Source organism: Microcebus murinus, chromosome 8 (genome assembly GCF_040939455.1).
Source record: "Microcebus murinus isolate Inina chromosome 8, M.murinus_Inina_mat1.0, whole genome shotgun sequence".
Taxonomy (NCBI): Eukaryota; Metazoa; Chordata; class Mammalia; order Primates; family Cheirogaleidae; genus Microcebus; species Microcebus murinus.
The window spans coordinates 19,241,655-19,261,231 of NC_134111.1; the positions used below are offsets into that span (position 1 = coordinate 19,241,655).

At 41.7% G+C, this 19,577-nt stretch overlaps 1 protein-coding gene across 1 annotated transcript in view; it reads right to left on the reverse strand.

Moving 5' to 3' along the window:
- The window catches only part of DARS1 (aspartyl-tRNA synthetase 1), an 85,749-nt gene extending 80,359 nt beyond the window's left edge, over positions 1-5,390 (reverse strand). The window contains exons 1-2 of the mRNA XM_012740094.3: positions 4,953-5,390; positions 2,863-2,920 (exon numbers count right to left, since the gene is read on the reverse strand). Of these exons, the coding sequence (XP_012595548.2) occupies positions 2,863-2,920; positions 4,953-5,372 (478 nt within the window). The 5' untranslated portion in view covers positions 5,373-5,390. The remainder of the gene's footprint in view (positions 1-2,862; positions 2,921-4,952) is intronic.
- Positions 5,391-19,577: the final 14,187 nt, after the last annotated feature.

The following is a 19,577-nucleotide window of genomic DNA, read 5'->3' on the forward strand; positions in this document are numbered from 1 at the left end:
TCCATCCAATTTTCTATCATCTTCATTGCCATACTTCTAAGCCAAACTATTATTATCTCCCACCTAAACTATAGTAATAGCCTCCTAACTGACAATCCCCTGGTCCCCTTCTAATTTAGTCTACATTGCAGCCAAAGAGTTTCAAAATGTAAACAGAAAACTTCAATAACTTATAAGGCCATCCACAGCCTGTCCTCACCTGCCTATTCTTTAGTGGACATGGGGCACTTTTGCCTGTCATAGTATATAAGTCAGCAAGCTACAGGGGAGGACAGTTGCAGCACTCCATTCCCTAGGACATAGTAACTGATCCAGGGAAGGGCATGTTACTCAAACTGAGCTAATCAAAGTCCTTTTCTGGGACTTAATACACAGATGCTGGGGATGAAGCTCTGCTCCCTGAGGTCACTGAACTGACATGGTATAGACCCAAGGCTGCAGCCACCACCCTTCCCACTACACGAGTTTGCAGGATGAGGGAATGAGGCCAATATCCTAAAAAAAGCAGAGCCAAAAGGCAGAGAAAGCCTTGAAGAAGCTACTTTCAATCATGCTTAATGCCATCTCATAGTTTGTTTCCTATAGGTATATGAGCCTTTTGGCTGTACATGAGCCCTAACTATCATGTCTCTGAATACTAGACAAAATATTACAACCACTTAGAGTCTCCCAAACAGGAAACAGTAACAAAACAACCATTATGTAAAGTCAGCTACATAATATTCAGGAACATTTTGCTATTCTTCTAAACATGCAATAATTTTATCAGAGAAAAAATTAAGTATTAGCTAAAAACATAGTAATAGATATGGCATTACAATATCAAGAATACCTTTTGGGATATTATAATTAAGTCAAATAATAAGTACTGTATATTTTACCTGCTTTGACTAAATGTATTTATAATTTGTCTCCTGAAGCAAACACGAAGTTGTAAAGAGAAACTGATTTATAGAATACCATGATTCTCATGGCCAAAAGCAAAAAGAATGAAAGGGGAATGTTAAAGCCATTGGCATAGTAAGACGATTTCTGCAAAACACTGCCAACAGATTTTATGAGTTACACCAACTTTCAAGTCTGCTCTGTAAACTCAGGCAAAAGAAAGTGTGAAAGAGCACAGTTTAAAAGGTATATTTGAAAACACCAAGACTAAAACTCAAAACCATACAAAATAGAATAGCCTAAATCTAAAAGAGTGGACTTAAAAACTTATGTGAAGATTAGGGTAATTTTAATAGCAATTTGGAAGAGAAAAAGGGTAACAATCCTTCTTTTCTTGTGGCATTCCAATTAATTAGCACAGGAGTTCTCAACCTTTAATGTATCTCAACATACTTGAAGCATATGTTATACTCCCACCAGCATAACAGGCTGAGTCATTGATCAGCAGTAGGGTTTCAGTTTGAAAAACTCATGCCTATCCCACACCTTTAAGAGTCACTGGCACTAGAGTGAAGGAATTTGAAGAAATGGGAGAAGATGAGAAAGGAAACCAAAGGATTAGGATTTTTACAGAAGTAAAAAGCAAGGTAGAATTTTATTGTTGTGTTACTATAAACATATTACATACATGGATTATCTTTCCCTCTGGTGGGGGAAACTTGTAAGTGGAAGAACATGGCAGTCTGTGGATTTGCTGGCCAAATAGGAATAGCAATTATGTCAACAGCTGCTTGGGGCTTATGTAAAGGTTTCAAACTACAGTGAGCTTCTCTGTGCTGTATCTCAAGGAAATTCAGTTGAGTAAGATACCAAAGCTGAAAAGAAAGTCTTAGTGTCTCCTACTGCTTGCCCTGGCAGGGGAATGTCATCCCCTACTCATAGCATTGTGGTCCATTTTATATAGGTTGAGTATCATAATCCGAAAATCTGAAATGGTCCAAAATCCACAGCTTTTTGAGCACTGACATGACACTCAAAGGAAATACTCATTGGAGCATTTGATGTGTCTACCAAAAGAATAAAGACTGGTAAATAGCCGACTAAGATTAAGTCTGTTGAAATTACACACATAAAAGGTAAACATTTACAAAGAGAAAATCTACAGGTCTGAGAGAAACAACATTAGACAAGTCAATTTCAAAGAAATATAAAGATGTCAACATACATTAACAAAAAAGGAAGCTGTGATAGACTGGGGTCTAAGAATAGTTAGTTTCATTCCTACTCAGGCTAAAAGTAAACAAAATGGGGTGGTGGTGGTGGAGGACCTTTAAAACTCAAATCATAGTACTGCCACAGGAATAAAGAGGATGGAAAAAGCCATGGGCTTTAGGGTCAGACAGCCTTAGTTCTGATCCCAAATCTGGCAGATTCTGGCTGTGTGAGGCAAGTTTCTTATCTTTAAACTTTGATTCCTTTGAGTTTGTAAGGATGTTTTAAGGATTAAATGAGAAAATAAATGTTTGCAGAGTCAAGTAGAATTATTGTTTAATAATAGCCAAAACTGTCAGAGAAGTTGGCAGGGTTGAGTAAAGGAGATAGTTTCATTAAAGCATGCAAAAAGGCTGCATCTGATGAAGGCAGTTATTAGCCACTCTTCTTTTATCCTCTATACCATAGTTAAATCTTACCTAAGTGTTTAGGAATATTTTTAAAATGTAATTTACCATTTAAAATATGTCATTTAACCTACAATACTCATTTAAAGTATTTTCTTCCTTTTCTAGATTAGGTACCCTACACTGACAACGTTCACACAAGGTTATGGCATCTATTTGTGTTATTAATATCATTTAAGTTTTTGAGAATTATGCCTTCAGAGTTATGTCTTTAGTTATGCCAACCTTTAAAACTTTATGAAGAGCTTTCCTGGAGTAGAAAGAAAAAAGCTTTATTTATTGTCATATAGCTACTAACCTGGTTTTTCTTGTGATTGTATCATTGAAGATATTCCATATCTCTCTTTAGCATAATCCTATAAAAAAAGTTTTTGCATCATTACTTTTTATGTAAAGACTAATAGCATAGTAAACACATAAATACAAATAATGATACAAAAATGAATTTAACTTTCAGGATTATTTTTTTAATTCAGAGAAGTCAGTAGTTTTATAATGGGGAAATCTGTCATTCATTTATTTATGTACTCTATAGAAAAAAGAAAAGCACCCAGTTTCCAGTTAGTTTTTAATCTCACCACTCCTAGATGGATGTACCATACTTAATAGCACTCTCAGATAAAATTTACACACATGTACAACATCTTAACTGCCTTCTTCAAAAAGGAGATGAAACTACTTCAAAGCAGGAATATATATTTCCTCTGTGAAGGGAGTAGGATGAAGTACCACAGTTTTATTAACTTCCTATTACAGGAAGAGATGTTCAAAGAGAACCAAAGTTTTGGGTAAGCTTTTTGAGCACCAGATGTCCACAGTTTTTAGAAATTTGAGATGTTGGGTAAAAGCTGGCTACAACTTTCCTTTTGTAAAACATCATCAAAAAATCCACCAGCTTCCTGTTTCTAAAAACTAGCTTTAGGATGCCAGGTTACAAGGGTTCAACACTGACAATATAATAATATCAAATTTCTTGTTACAGATTAGAGTTAGGAAAAGGAAACAGGAGACCTACGGTCCAGACAATTAACAAACTATATTTACTAAATAGATATGTGGCCTTTTATTTTAATCTTACTTTACCTCTAAATGATCTTTTCAGATCACTTTAGCTATAAAATGACATAACTTTGCCACATTGTTTACCTTATACCTACACCTCTGCTATCAGTAGGGTGCACTGTTTATGTAATTAATCAGATGAAGAATACACAAAAATAATTTCTTAGATTTTTTTTCAAGGTAATTTAAATCTGTATGAAACAATGAGTTCTGTCACTCTGCAGCTACCTGCTGAAATCCTCTTTTAGATCTGGAGGATACTGGATTTTTTATGTATACCAAGGTAAACCAAAACATGTTAAGGTGCTTACTGAACATTTTTTTTCCACATATATATAAAAAATACACGTTAAGGACAAAGGTAACCCCAGCCAGAGAGATACAGTTACACAATGAAGGCAGAGGGCAGCATAAACAGGTTAAATTGTGTGAAGACACAAAAAAGTGTCATACATTCTAATTAGTACTATTCTTATTTCAGCAACCCTTATTCCATTTGGTATTCCAAGACGACCTATTTCTTATGTAGTTTACCACAAATTAAGAATTCCTCAACACAAAAATCAGGAGTCAGGCAGGAACTGAGGTTTAATATTACAACACACATCACTTGTAGGGTGGTTTGGAACTTTGATTTCTGAAAAGCACTGAAGGATCACGGGCTGTTACGAACAACCTCACGTGATTTGGGGTCACTTCACCCCGAACGAATTCTCTGCAACCATCAATACCTACACATCACTGGGTCACTCAGAGGGAGAAAAGGAAAAAGACATGTACTCTTTAAAGCTGTCACATAGAAAACTTGATCATTAAATATATTGGCAGACGGTTTTGCTAAGTAGTGTCTTTACTTGCCAAAACACTGGGAACATGAGGGCTGAGTACATATCAATTATGTACTCAGTTATTATACCACCCTGTTATTCAAATTTTCCTGGGGGAGGGGGAGTGCATTACGTGCAGAACGTGCCCAACCCAGGGAAGCTAAAGGGTGGTCCCCCAGCTCCTACTTCCGGGGCAGTTGGTGCTTCACGCCCACCCTAGCCCGGGGACACGCTTCTTGTGGGCCAGAACTCCCAGGTGACCTTGTGAGGAATGCGGTGCGGAGCAGGTCTGGCCCCGCCGCTGGGGCAACTGCCCTGCAGGCCCTGTGGGGGCTCGGGGCGCCCGGACGCCAGGCCCGCGGCCCGCAGGGTGAGTGCCCACAGGGATCCCAAAGGCAGAGCTCCCGAAGGCAGGGCCCCCAGCTCACCCTCCTCCCTCCCTCAGAGCCGGCCGGCCCAGGGGTCTGTCCTCCCAAGCCCAGGAAAAGAGGAAACCCACTTCCGCCGCGTCCATGATCTCCCGCGGCTTCTCCTGACTCTTGCGGCTGGCGTTGGCGCTGGGCATCAGGACACAGAAATGGGCAGTGGACACCACCCTCCCTCGCAGGCTTCCGTAGAGCAGGCCAAAGGGGCTTTCTCCCTCCCGCACAGTCTCCGCCCTCCGGCCCTCAGCACACGCGCTCGGACTCCGCGTGGAGGGGGCTGCTTCGGAAAGATCGCGAGAGCCGCGACTATCTCGAGATCCCGGAGCGCCGGCTGCCGCTCGCCGAGTCTCCTCCCCCTCCTGCCCCGCCCCTATGGAAGTTTTCCCGAAGTTGGCGGGAATTCCGGAGAATTTGTTAAAGTGCCGCGGATTGACTCTAAGGGGTGCGCCGTGGTCGTGGTCAGGTGGTCGAACTTCACCGCTGTTCAACTCCATTGTCCTTCCAGCCCTTTAAGCTCCTCCGGCTTTAACCAATGGCAATTCACTAAAATACCCACCCAAGCTCAGGCCTCGGTTTTCCTCTCTTGAACTTTCCCACCGTACTCTTCCCAGCAGCGACGTAGCCTGCTTGGGGTCAGAGGAGGCCTCTGCAAACCATTGGCTCTGCGTGTTGGGACACGGGTGAAACTGGCTTGCCAAGGCCAGTGGGGTACCGCTTGGTATCTAAATGTTAGGTATAAACACAACGGCAGCAACGACAACAAACCCCACACAAGTGCACTGATTGCCTGGATCTGTTGCATTGTTAGAGGGAGTGCATAGTGTTGGTTGTTCAGTGGATGAATCTCCCCAAATTAGGCTTTTCTAAAACCTGAATGCAAGTCCTGTCTGTTACTCCTTTGCTAGGGTGGGGATCCTATCTTTCCATCTGTCCATGAGGTCTCTCCATGCACTTCTTCCTTCGGCTCCCTTTCCTTGATAGATTATTCTTATTTAGATAATAGCCCTGTAGTAAGACTTTAAATATATACTCTTGGTTCTGGCCCTCTTTCTTGATAACGGTAGAAAAGAAGCATTTGCCAGATTAGTGGCCACATATCAGATGCCTGAAGACTCATGAATATGCTCCAGTAAAGATACCACAGCTGCAGCTAATTGATCCTATGACTTGGTTGAATTCACAGTAGTCTAATGTCAACCTCCTGGATCTGATGTTTGCAGGAACCATACTGGTGACAATAGGAGTATGATGGAGACTACCAACCATCAGGTCTTTACGGGTTGCACTAAATTCTGCCATTCCCCTGGGGATGTGATGTTATTTGTGATTTACTATCTCAGTTGGAGGCTGGGGAAGCGATTTTAGGGTTTTCCTCTTAGCTTTCTGCAATATGGTAGCCTTATTCCACAGGCCAAGAAACTGTAGGGGAAACAGCTCTGCTGTGTCACCCTGGCTACCTTGCAGATATCTAAATAAGCCACGTAGGCAAGGGCTTGAACTGCAGCTAATCCGAATATTGGGAGAACACCTTGTGATCTTCCTGGAACGTGAGAGGAAGGGAGGCCATCTCACATTCACTTCCCCATTTCCCTGGCGGGCTGTCATGGGATAGTGTCGCATCACCTCCCTGGTTCTGATGAGGTGTGAAACTTCTTGTCCTCCTTCCCCAGTAAAGCTACAGAATATAAAACTGGATGGTTGGCATGGAGAAGTAGCTCTTTAGCAACAGGGTGTCCCACAACTCAAGTTGCAGATATCTGGTCCCTTTTGTTTCAGTATTGTTCTTTTTGGTGTGTGGGACAAGGATCACAGGGAGATGGAACCTTTGACTTACTCTTCTTTTCACTAAGTAATAAACTGTCTAAATCTAAAAGCGTTTTGTTACAGCTTTACTGATGGAATCAGTCAGGCCTTGATCTTGGCCTTGGCTGTCTTGTGTGTTCCAGTCTTGACGGGAATCATTGTGGGGCTTTTCCAACTACCAATACATCTATTCCAAATGATACATTTAGGAATCGGGAAAATGACGTATGGGTAGGCTCATGGACCCACAGGACCCATTCTAGGTGTTGCTGTTCAGAGGTTTGAAGCACCATTGTGATTCTCCATCCGTTGTATGTGATTCTTTTACCCCTGGAAAAAAGAAGCTCACAAGGCCCTTCTCTTTGTTCCTAATGCTCTAGAATTTCATAATGCATGACAGCCTGTGGGTCTAAATCCATCATTGTGCTGGTCATCCATCCAGGCCTTTCGATCTGGAAACTCGTTTAGTTCTGGGCCATTTTCTTGAAAAATTTCTTTGAAATTTTCTTTAAATTTACATTGGGTTTTAGATCACTTTGGGTTAATTTAAAGTTGAACTAAAATTCTGTTCTGGACGTTTCTTTCTTTCTTGAATTCTTATTATTCATGCATTGGCCTTTTTGGTCTTCTAATTTTCTTGTCATTTCTCTCCATTTTCCATCTTATTGCCCTTTGCTTTTGAGATACTCCTTCAACTTTATCTTCTAATCTTTCAATTGAAGGTTTCTTATTTTCGTCATTATGTTCAGAGCTTCCTAAAGTACTTTTTTGTTCTTTGAATGGTCCTTTAAAGGAATAGAATCCTAATCTTTTAACGTGTATATAAAATCTTCTCATCTTACTGTGCGTATTAATAAAGTGATATTTTGAGTAAAAATTTTAAAATGTTCTCTCTACATAGCCCATTTCTTACAAGTTGCTTTTTTTGTTTGTTTGTTTCTGGTCTCTATCTTCCATGTTACAGACTTACCTCAGCTGTTTGGTGAATCTTTGATTGCCTGCTTATGTCAAAGGTGGGACTAAAAAGCTAATTAGAAGCTCTGAGCATGGGGGGGGTTGTCAATTTTTAGTTTTACTGTGTGATGATCTGGTTGGGCCATTTGATGGGTGTCAGGATCTTTAGATCTTTCCCTTTGGCTGGTCAGATTTTTCTGGGAAAAACAAACAAACAAAAACCAACTCTTCTGATCTCCTGCCTTAAGAGTAAAGGTTTGACTGCCAGTGTTCTAGGAATATTTTTTATCCAATATGTATTTGGTCACCAAATTCCCCTAGTTTAAGTACCGTACCCCTAGTTATGGTATGGTACCCAGTTCCTGAAGTCAAAGTACCCACAGGATAGGAGAGGACTCTTGCCAAGAGAGTAGAGTAGGGAGGGATGCAGGGATCACACTTCTCATGTAGCTTTCCCCCAAACAGTCCTTATAATCCCCACTCCCCACCTTCATTTCTGGAGGTACTTGGTGCTGCTTTTCCTGAGTCTTTTGTGGTTTCTATGGTATAAAATAAGTTGTTTCTCAGCTTTCCTGACGGCTACTTTAGGATTCAGCTTTTTTATATCTGCTAAGTAGATTACTACTTTGTAGCTTCCCACATTTTGGAGCTATCATCTCCTTTCTTGTTCTCCCATCCACTTGATTGTAGTTTTGGTGGGATTAGGGGAAGGAGCAAGATTAGAGCTGCCATTTTAGCACAGAAGTAGCTTTTCATGTTTTATTTTATAATGTCACTGTAATACAAGGTCTAGAGCTGATGCCTGTAGTTACCAGAATGTACACCAACCTCATATATTCTTTAAACAAGTATTTATTGAGCGCTGACTATGTGCCAGGTGTAGACATTTGGGATACATCAGAGAACAAAGTAGATAGAGATCCCTATTCTTGTGGATCTTATGTTTTAGAGCACGTGTCCTCAATCTACAGCCTGCGGGCCACATGCCGGTGTTTTTGCCTGTTTGTTTTTTTACTTCCAAATAAGATATGTGCAGTGTGTATAGGAATTTTTTCATAGTTTTTTTTAAACTTTAGTTTGGCCCTCCAACGGTCTGAGGGACAGTGAACTAGCCCCCTGTTTAAAAAGTTTGAGGACTCCTGTTTTAGAGGATGGAGGTAGATAATAAATATTAAACCCAATAAGTCAATTATATAACATTTTAGAAAGTGATAATAAAAAAGAAAGGAAAAGTAGAGCAAGGTAAGGAGAATGAGAGTGCTAGGGGCAGGGAGGTGGAGTGGGTTGCCATGTTAAATATGGTGGTCAAGGTAGGGCCTCATTGAGAAGGTGACATTTGAAGATTTGAAGGCAGTGAGAGATGTGCCCATGTACATGTCTAGGGGAAGAGCATTCCAGGCAGAAGAACAGCCAGTGCAAAGGCTTTAAGGTGGGAGGAACAAGGAGGCCAAGGTTCTATATCTAGAGTAATATCTTTAAGGGCTCTGGAGTGTGTAGGGTTCTTTGTCTATCCTGAATGACTCCCATTTGCCAAGCTTTTTAAAAAAATTGTGGTAAAAAAACACATAATGTAAAATTTACGTTTTTAACCTTTTTCAAGTATACAGTTCAGTAATGTTAACTATATTCACATTGTTGTATAACAGATCTCAAGAACTTTTTCTGAGAAACTGAAATTCGATTCCCATGGAACAACAACTCTCCATTTCTCCCTTCCCCCAGTCCCTGGCAACTACCATTCTGTCTGATTTCACAACTTTGACTACTCTAGATATCACGTATAAATGGAATCGTGTAGTATTTATCCTGTTGCAAATTGCCCAGCTTTTTGAGTTCTTGTATTGCAAATTCATTCTGGTTCCAGCCTTGCTGTCATGCTGGATTTAGTTATTGCTTCTCTCATATTTGCATGTAATTCAAATCTTAGCACCCTGTATGCCAGCTGAATTCAATGAGAAGAAACCCTGACTCAGACTGTTTTAAATAGTGAAGGAGTATATTGCTCACACAATAGGAAGTGTGGAAAAAGGGAGATTTAGTTGGATCTGGATTTAGTTGATCCAGCCATCTAGCAATGTCATCAAGGATCGAGCAGTTCTTTCCCTGCTCTGTAGGCTTCGTCCTCAGGTTGGTAGCAAGATGGCTGCACCTAATTCAGCATTATATCCAGTCATGACCACATCAGAGAAGCAGACAGACCTTGTACCTTACTGTGCTGCTGTCTTAAACATAGAAACCTCTCTTCAAAATTCCTCACATCTCATTAGCCAAAATTGGATCATGCGCCTATGCTTGGATCAGTTACTGGTAGGGGCAATGGGATCAGTCAGCCAATCAGGCCCCAGGATTTTGTGGGATTTTACTGGAGCACACGGATACATGAGAGAGGGATGGACACCTGAATAAAATCAAATTCTGTTAGGAAGGAGAAAGGAGAGAACGGATGCTGAACAGACAGCAAACGCTGTCCACGACATTAGCTGTGTGATTTGAGGAAAGTCATTTAACATCTCTGTTCCTTAGCTTTCTCAAGAAAATAAGGATAATGGTATTTTTCTCATGTAAGGATTATATGACATAATAATCAAAATGAGAAAACACAGGCCCAGGCCGGGCATGGTGGCTCACACCTGTAATCCTAGCACTCTGGGAGGCCAAGGCGGGCGGATTGCTCGAGGTCAGGAGTTTGAAACCAGCCTGAGCAAGAGGGAGACCCATCTCTACTATAAATAGAAAGAAATTAATTGGCCAACTAATATATATAGGAAAAATTAGCCAAGCGTGGTGGCGCATGCCTGTAGTCCCAGCTACTCGGGAGGCTGAGGCAGAAGGATTGCTTGAGCCCAGGAGTTTGAGGTTGCTGTGAGCTTGGTTGACGCCATGGCACTCACTCTAGCCTGGGCCACTAAGTGACACTCTGTCTCAAAAAAAAAAAAAAAACAACACATGTAAAACACCCAGGACAGTCCATGGCACGTACTATTGTTTGGTTCAGTGGTTCTCAAACTCTGGTCCCTGGACCAACAGTATCAGCATCAGCATTGTGTGGTGTTACTGGCTGAATTATAATCCCCCTGCCCCTCCCCAATTCCCATGTTAAAGCCCTAACCCCCCCCCCATACCTCAGAATGTGATTGTATCTGTAGATAAGGCTTTAAAAGAGGAGATTAAGTTAAAATGAGGTGATTAGGGTGGGTCCTAATCCAATATGCTGATGTCCTTAGGAGAAGAAATTAGGACACAGACACACACAGAGGGAAGACCATATGAAGACACAGGGAGAAGACAGCCATTTACAAGCCAAGGAGAGAGGCTTTGGAAGAAACCAACCCTGTCAGCATCTTAATCGCAGACTTCTAGCTTACAGAACTGTCAGAAAATAAATTTCTTTCGTTTAAGCCACCCACTATGTGGTGCTTCGTTATTGCAGCCCAGGCAAACTCATACACTACTTGTTGGAAAGGTAGAGTCTCTGCTCTATCCTAGACCTTCTGAATCAGAAACTGAGGATAAAGCCCAGCAATCTGTGTTTTCAAAGCGCTTTAGGTGATTCTTATGCACTGGCCTAGCCTCGCCCAGTTGTTAAGGATATAGGAACCTGACTATCTTGGGTTCACATCCTGACTCTCCTACTTACGAGCTATGTGATTTGGGGTACTTTAAAAAACCTCTCTGTGTTTCAGTTTCCTCATCTGTAAAATGGGGATAATTCTAGTCCCTACCTCTTAGGTTGCTATGGTGATAAGGCTGTCTAGATAGAATTTAGAACAGTTCTTGGTGCATAATGTTCAGCAAGTGTGAGCTACTGTTAAGGTACATAACATGGAAATGGTGAATCCGAATCTCATTTGAAATGATTGAGTTTGAAAAAACAGCCAAGTTTATTGGAATTATTTGTAAAGTGAGGACCTGAGAACTCCTCTGAGTAAAGTTGGACACTCCAGTGCCTATTTTGACTGCTTGATACTCACTGTATTTTTTCTTATTTCCTGGTTTATGATTGTGTTGTGGAAAATGCAAATCATGCCAAGTTCTTTGGAGTTTATGCAAATAATACATAGCACACATTGTTATGTTGCTCTTCATCCTCTATGGAAGCCTATTGTCATCAATTTTATATCCTGTTCCCATGAGAACTTTACCTTTTTCTCCTCTTTGCATTCTGTTCTTGATGGATTGTCTGGTTTCTCACTTGGACAACTTATCCCCTTTCTCTGACAGCCCATTTAAAACCACCTTCTATTAAAAACTGTTTTCCATCAAGGCATCTAGATAGTCATTTCCCTTGTTTTTCATCTGCCTTCTATCTGAGGCTATTCCAATTGTTTTACAGTATGCAGCTGCCACTAGATACTAATGACATTTTCACTGGGCAAGTTGCATTTCCCAGCCTTGTTTCTGTATATTTGATTGTCTTCAGTATTTTATGTGAGTTGTAAACACACTGGGTAGAAACAACTCAATAAACGACAAACACTAAAATGAATAATAAAAAGTTATAGTCTCATAAAATGAGAATGAGTGGGGCCCCTCTCCCAAACAGAAGTAAGCCAGGGACACCAGATATTACGAAAGTGCTGGATGGCTGCTACTTTCCCTTAAAATAGTCTTTTAGTCCCAAACTTGTTGTTTTTGTAATCCTTCCCTGCAATACCCGGTTCTCTTTTCCTTCCACTCACCATCTTAATCACTCTACAAAACATAAGCATTCATTTATCATCTAGGCCACAAATCTTGGTGTCATTTCTTATTGCTTTCTCTTCTCTCTAACATTCAAAAATCTACGAAAGTCTTTCTGCTTTTTCCTTTTTAACATTATCCAACTGAAACTTATCTCAAAGATCAGACTTTCTGCAATTGTGGGGAACTGGAAGGTTCAAGGTTAAATAATTTATTTGGTGAGATTATCCCTATGGGCAAGGAGGCTAACCCTTCAGTGATTATGAAAATGGCCAAATAATAATCACAATACTAATTAACACTTTTTCAGTGCTTATGATGGTCCAGGCACTGTTTTAAGCGTAATGTATTTATTCATATATTCAATTTTTAGAACAACTTTTTAAACTAGTTCTATTATTATACCCATTTTATAGGTGGGAAAACTAAGGCACAGAGAGGCAAAGAAGCTTGTACAAAGTCAACCAGTAAGTGTTGGAAATCACCATTAGAACCCCAGCCATCAGACGCTGGAGCCACATGCTTAGCTACTGTGATGTCCTGCCTCCCATAAGTAATGCCTCAAGTTTACCAGGTTAATCCTAAAATGACTTAGGTGAGTGGCGTGTTATTTCTTTAATCTGTGTTACTTGGTCCTCCTGCTTCAGTTCAGAAAGTCCTTCAAGGCTTTGGTTGCCTCAATTATTGCTTCTAGGTTCTGGGCTATGTCCCCTGCTGCCAGTTACATTTGGAGAAGTCTAATGTTAGGAAAGTCTAAACTAGTCGACTACTCCTCCATTCCCAGCTCAGCGTGGGATAGAGCGTTCGCCCAGTTTTCCCAGGTTCCGCATCCCTGTGCGGCCACCGGCCACCGCAGAGGGCAGCAGAGTGACAGGCAGCCAGGGGGCGGAGGGGACGGAGAAGAGGAACTGGCGGAAGGCCCCAGGCGGTGCAGGGGCGGGCGGAGCTCTTCGCGGGTCCCCTGCGCCTTGGGAGCCAGGCGGGAGCGCAGCCCCCAGTCCCTCATCGCCCTCCGACTGCAGGAGGGGACAGCGTCTTCTAATAACAATGGCCACGGCAGCCCAAACCAGCCCAAACCGTGCCAGTCGGACCCGAAGTGGAGGAAAGTCTCCTTGCTTGTGATGCTGCAGCTGTCAGGGCAAAGGGTGTGACTTTGCTTCAGGCAGCCCTTGAGGTCCTCCTGCTTCCTATTTACCTGATAACTGCCCCCAGGGACTCTGAAGGACATTTTTAAAAGCTAGGTATAAAATTCAGTAGGCCTTCTTCCTTCTACTGTGTTAAGAACAAGGCCTTTGGAGACAGACAGCCCTGGGTCAGAGCTCCATGTCTGCTGCTTTATCACTCTGTGGCTTTGGGAAAGTTGCTTTCTCCTCTGAGCCTCCATGTCTTTAGCTGAAGAATGGGTCAGTGATCTTTATCTTATGCGCTTGTTATGAGGAGTAAGTAAGTCAGCCCTGTAGTCAAAGCCCTTGGCCTCATAAATACCAGGCAGCCATCAGGGTAGCTATTATTTACATACACAGTACATATTGTGTATCTATAGGACCATTAATACAGCCTGTAGACTTAGCATGTAAGCTGCAAAGGGTGGAGCAGGTGTTTCATGCTCTACTATACAACGTTTGCTCAGGGAAAAAAGATAATCACCACAATCTATTTTAGAAAAGTGCTGTCTTTTAAACTCTTCTCTTTTTACTTATTTTAGTTTTGTCCTCTAAATGCTTTGGAGGTATGTGGTATCAAACTGACTTCTACTAGCACTCTGGGAGGTGTAGGCAGGAGGATAGCTTGAGCTCAGGAGTTTGAGACTAGCCTGAGCAAGAGCAAGACCCCGTCTCTACTAAAAATAGGAAATATTAGCTGGATGTGGTGGCTTATAGTCCCAGCTAGTTTGGCAGCTGAGGCAGGAAGATCACTTGAGCCCAGGAGTTTGAGGTCGCTGTGAGGTAGGCTGAGGCCACGGCACTCTAGCCCCAGCAACAGAGTGAGACTCTGTCTCAAAAAGAAAAAGAAACTGACTTCTATAAGTTTTAAAAGTATTTGGGTTTTGATCAAATGCTGTTAATCTGAGGCTCAGGAGTGGTCCGTGAATCTCTTGAAATTGTATGCAACATTGCCTGTGTTTACATGTATGTGCATTTTTGAGAGGAAATGATTCATAATTATCAACAGATTCCCAAAGAGGTCCATGCTTGGAGAAAAGACTGAAAACCCTAATATAGAACATTTTTTTAAATCTTCTGTTGAAAGTAATTCGAAGGCCTTCCTTGGCTTAAGACAAAGCAGGCACTGCTTGCGAAGCACTGGAAATAGATCCTGTTTTTCTCAACCAAAGACTGGTCTCTTTTCTCTAGTGTATCCCACAGGCACAGGTAATGCCATGAAGACAGGACTCTGTGGATGAAGAGGTATCGCTCTCTCTAATTACAGCTAACAAAGACCCAATCCTAACATCAGCTGCACCTTCTGTCTCTGGGAAGTCACTTAAGGAGCAGACCTATAATTAGGATTTGCTACCTGAAACATAATTCTCAGGAAGATGAATATCTAAATTATGTCCCTAGACACATACCTGAGACAAAACCCTAAGGGCCGATGCCCGTAAGGGGGTGCATGCGGTACTCTTCATTCAGTGGGGATTAATAAATGAGAATGATATCACTGAGAATCTTGGAAGGGGCAGGTGTCCAAGAGGCCCTTTTGACGTCTGCAATGGGGCCTGACAGCCCGTGCACTGACCTCCATAATTTATGCCTCTGGCACAGAATCTGTGCAAAGCAGCAATGGCCACATCAGCATTTTGGGATTTAAAGCTGTCTTGTCTTACCCACAGATCCTCTTCCTCAAATTGTAAGGATGATGAAGCAGCTCATTGATTTCATTTTATTGTAAAAGAAAATTATTATTATTATTATTTAAATGAAAATACAATCAGGGAGGGGTATAATTTAATGTAACTTAAGAGTTCAGTTGTTGCTGACTATATTTTCAGTTGTTATTATTACATTTCTTTAATTAACAGGAGATTCATAAATTAAGGAGTATGCAATATAAGCCTCGTGGAATATATTAGGGAAACATTTTTGATCCATGCAAATAAATTGCGATAAGCTGTGGGTGCACCTGTTCCTAGCCATGTCCCAGGAATATGTGAAACTCCAGCACAGGATGAACGTCTGTTGGTGTCAGCATAACAATAACAAAACTAAGTTGGCTTTGGGCAGGGAAGTCTTTGGTGGGCGGGGAAGCCACCATCTGCAGCTAGCGCCCAGCACGGCTGTGTGTTCTGATGCCCATCAACCAGGAAAGGGAGTCTAAGGCTTTCAAATGATTTTTCCCACTTCACAAAACTGTTGTAAAATAAAATACAAATCCTTCCTGAATGTTCCTAGCTTTCCTTCCTTTAGGAAGTTTTCGGTCAATGGGAAACAAAGCCTTATTCAAAGGATTAAAGCCATAGTCATTCTATTGTTTATGGCTTCAATAATGTGGCTTTCCTTCCACAGACAAAATTTTCAATTCACAAATCATCTAAAAAACAGGAAATTTGGGGGAAACACATGACTATGATAACAAACAAGGGATCTATCGTGTGGTATAGAAGTTTACACAAAGAGGCATCCGATTTTTAAGGGTTTTGTTTTTTGTTTTTGACTGAGCTGGGATTCTGGATGCATTCTAGGAAGATCATTCCTTAAAAGAAAAAGCCATATGGCTTATAACGTAAAACTGCTCAGTTCCCACCCCCCCCACCCCCCCCGAAAAGCATGGAGGAGGGGAAGCAGGTTCTAGCTGTAGTTTCATGGCTGCACTCCAGGCAGTACAGTAGAGGCAACAGGCAGGTCTCTGAAATGCCCTCTTCTCCCTGCTATCCTTAGGTCTCTGAGTCCCCTCTCATCCCATCCAAGTCCCAGGCCCTTACTCAGGAGATGGAGGAAGAAGGGCCAGCAACATTGGGTGACAGGGCTGGAGAGAATGTTTGAGGGGGAGGCAGTGGCCATAGGGAGCCATGGAGGGTTAAAGAGGTTGTGGAAATAGTCACTACTTTTGCAAGCAGGTGGGTGGGGTGCAAAGATAAAGCAGCAGCACTAAACTGTAAGCAGACACACTCACTTTGGAAGTTCTATTGTAGCCACTTCTAAATAAACTATCAAGAGAATTATTATTTTATTTAGATTCCTCATTTTGGTGACAACCTTTTAATCTTTTGAGCTGTATGCTGAAAGGAACATTATAGATCCTCCTGAATAATAATTTTTCATGTCCACAATTCCCCAACTTCATGATTTTTCCATCAGTCCCTATCATTCCCCATTCCTTTAAACTTATATCCACGTGTTTCCCTAATTGAAGGAAGACAGAACCTATTTACTTCCTAGCATTTTCTTCTATGGCTGTCACTACTGAAAGTGTGGTCCAGGTCCCAGCTGCAGGAACAGCAGCAGAGGGTGCAGAATCTTGGACCCTGTCCTATAACTACTGAGTCAGCATTAGCATTTTAGTGGGATCCTTGGTGATTTGCATACGCATCAAACTTTGGGAAGGGCTGATCTATACAGATCTGATCTGTAGACCTGACTCATAATCCACACTCCCCAAGGCCTGCAAGATCCTACATTCTCTGGCCTTCCCCGCTCTCATCCCATATCACATTCCACCTGTCATTCACTAGTTCCAGCCCCACTCTCCTCGCTTGTTCTGGCCTCCAAGCCTTTGCACTCTCTGTTCCCTCTGCCTGGAATGCTCTTGCCCCATCTTAGTATGGCTGGCTTTTATTTCACTGTGGCTTCAGCATAAATGTAACTTCCTTAGAGAACGTTTCCCTGACCACTCTATGAAGAACCACTCCCAACTCGGTCTCTCTATCCCATTACCCTGTTTCATATTTTTTTTTATGGCACTGATTGTCATCTGGGGTTATTTTATTAATTCATTTTCATGGCTGTTTTGTTCAGGGTTGTATTTCCAGTGCCCAGAGCAGTACCTGGTACATCAAAGGTGCTGAATAAATATTTATCGGATGAATGAATCAAGTTTTGGGGATCATGAACAGTGAGAACATAGGCCCAGACAATTCTAAGGTAAGATCTGGCACCTTCTGAGCCAACCCAACAGCTTTCAGTTAACTGACCTAAAACCAATGCTTTCGAGTCCCCAGGTCAGTAGTGCTCAAAGCCTGGTCCCCTGACTGGTTGCACCCGTATCACTGGGGAACTTGATAGAAAGGCAAATTCTCTGGTCTCACCACAGACCTACTGAGTCAGAAACCTTGGCAGTAGGGTTCAGCAATCTGTGTTTTAATGAGACTTCCAGGTAATTCTGATGCACTGCCCCAGACAATACCAATATCTTACCTGTGTGTTCACAGCCCTTTTACATATATCACTGTTATTCTGGACTTTAAAAAAGCCCTGAGAATAGGCAAGGCAGGTGTCATTATTCCCATCTTATAGATGAAGAAATTGAGCCCTAAGAACTGATTTGGTTTGCCTACAGTCATACTGTTTCATCAGAATCACTTGGGATGCTTGTTAAAATTGCAGATACCTGGGCTCTATCCTGGACCTACTGAATCAGAATCACTGGGGCTGGGGCTCTGACATCTAGATTTTTTTTTTTTTTTAAAGCTCCTTAGGAGATTCTACAGCTTCTAAAATTTGAGAACCAACTGCAACAGGAAACAGTAGAGTAGGAATGAGAACTCATAGCCCCTCGTTCCTACTGCTCATAGAAGATCTTGAGAAGGGTAGGTACAAATGATACTGATCTTTAGTACCTTTAGTGAAAATAGTTAAACCAAACTCTCAGTAGTTCTTTCACCTTTATTAGACCCTAACTATATTTGCTGCCCTTGTAACTAAGGAGAATGAAATTCTATGACAATGGGCTGTTTTTGTATATAATTTAGTTGTGATTATTATGGAATCAACTAAAGTGTGGCAGGTTTTGTTGGTTAGTGTGTGATATAGGAATTTTTTTTTTTTTTTTGAGACAGAGTCTTCCTCTGTTGCTCGGGCTAGAGTGCTGTGGCATCAGCCTAGCTCACAGCAACCTCAAACTCCTGGGCTCAAGTGATCCTCCTGCCTCAGCCTCCAAACCAGCTAGGACTACAGGCATGTGCCAGCTAACTATATATATATATATATATATATATATATTTTTTTTTTTTTAGTTGTCCAGCTAATTTCTTTCTATTTTTTAGTAGAGACAGGGTCTTGCTCTTGCTCAGGCTGAACTCCTAAGCTCAAATTATTCTCCTGCTTCGGCCTCCCAGAATGCTAGGATTATAGGCATGAGCCACCACGCCAGGCCAATACAGGAATTTTTATTTATTTTTTCTGCTGTGAGAACCATTGTAAGTATTTGACCTGTTTGGGGCACTCCTTCACTTCTTTACCAATGGCTGTGCTTACTTTTTTTGCTAACACCTTCCAATTAAGAAGAAAATTTTAGAAAAAGAAATTCTTCAAATCCAACAGCTACGGCTGTTTAAGCAATCATTGTGACCACAGACATCATTAATTTACCTGAGTGGTCTGGAAAAGGCTAATTTAAAAAGACTTCACATTGGCAGGTGGTAGGTAACTCCCCTCTTTTTCCTGCCTAATCAATTCCCCCAAAACTCCAGACTGATAAATTCAACTGCATACAGAACAGCTCTCTTGTAGATGCCCTGTAGACATCTTAATCTCCATATATCCCAAACCAAATTCATTAGCTTCTTCCCTCACCTATCCATTCTTCCTCCTGGATACACTCTATGAGCTAATGACCATACATCCCATCCACTGCATCATCTTAGCCAGAAATCTAGGAATTATCTTTGGATTCCTTCCATCCCCTCTCTCTGGGTAGTGAACCAGGCCTTTCAGTTTACTTGTCGGCTCTGTCTCTAATCCCTCCTCTGCTCTTCATCTCAACTCAGCTGTCCCTCAAGCCCTCATCATCTCCTGCTTGGGCTGCCATGATGCCTTCCAAAGTGGCCCCCTCATCTGTGCTTCTAGTTGACTTCATTTCCCCTCTTCCATGCTTCCAACCATATGCTTCAGTGCCATCAAACTGCTTTCATTTCTTCTTCTTTTTTTTTTTAAGAGTTTTCCGTTTTAATGTCTGAGACACATGACACATCTGTGTCAATGTCAAGTCTCTAAAAGTTCTGTTACATTCGCAAGGCACACAGGAACCTTCTCTCCTGTCAGCAGAAAAATCAAAAGAAGAGAGCTTCAGGGAGTTCAGTTATCACCCACAAGGAGTTTCAGTTT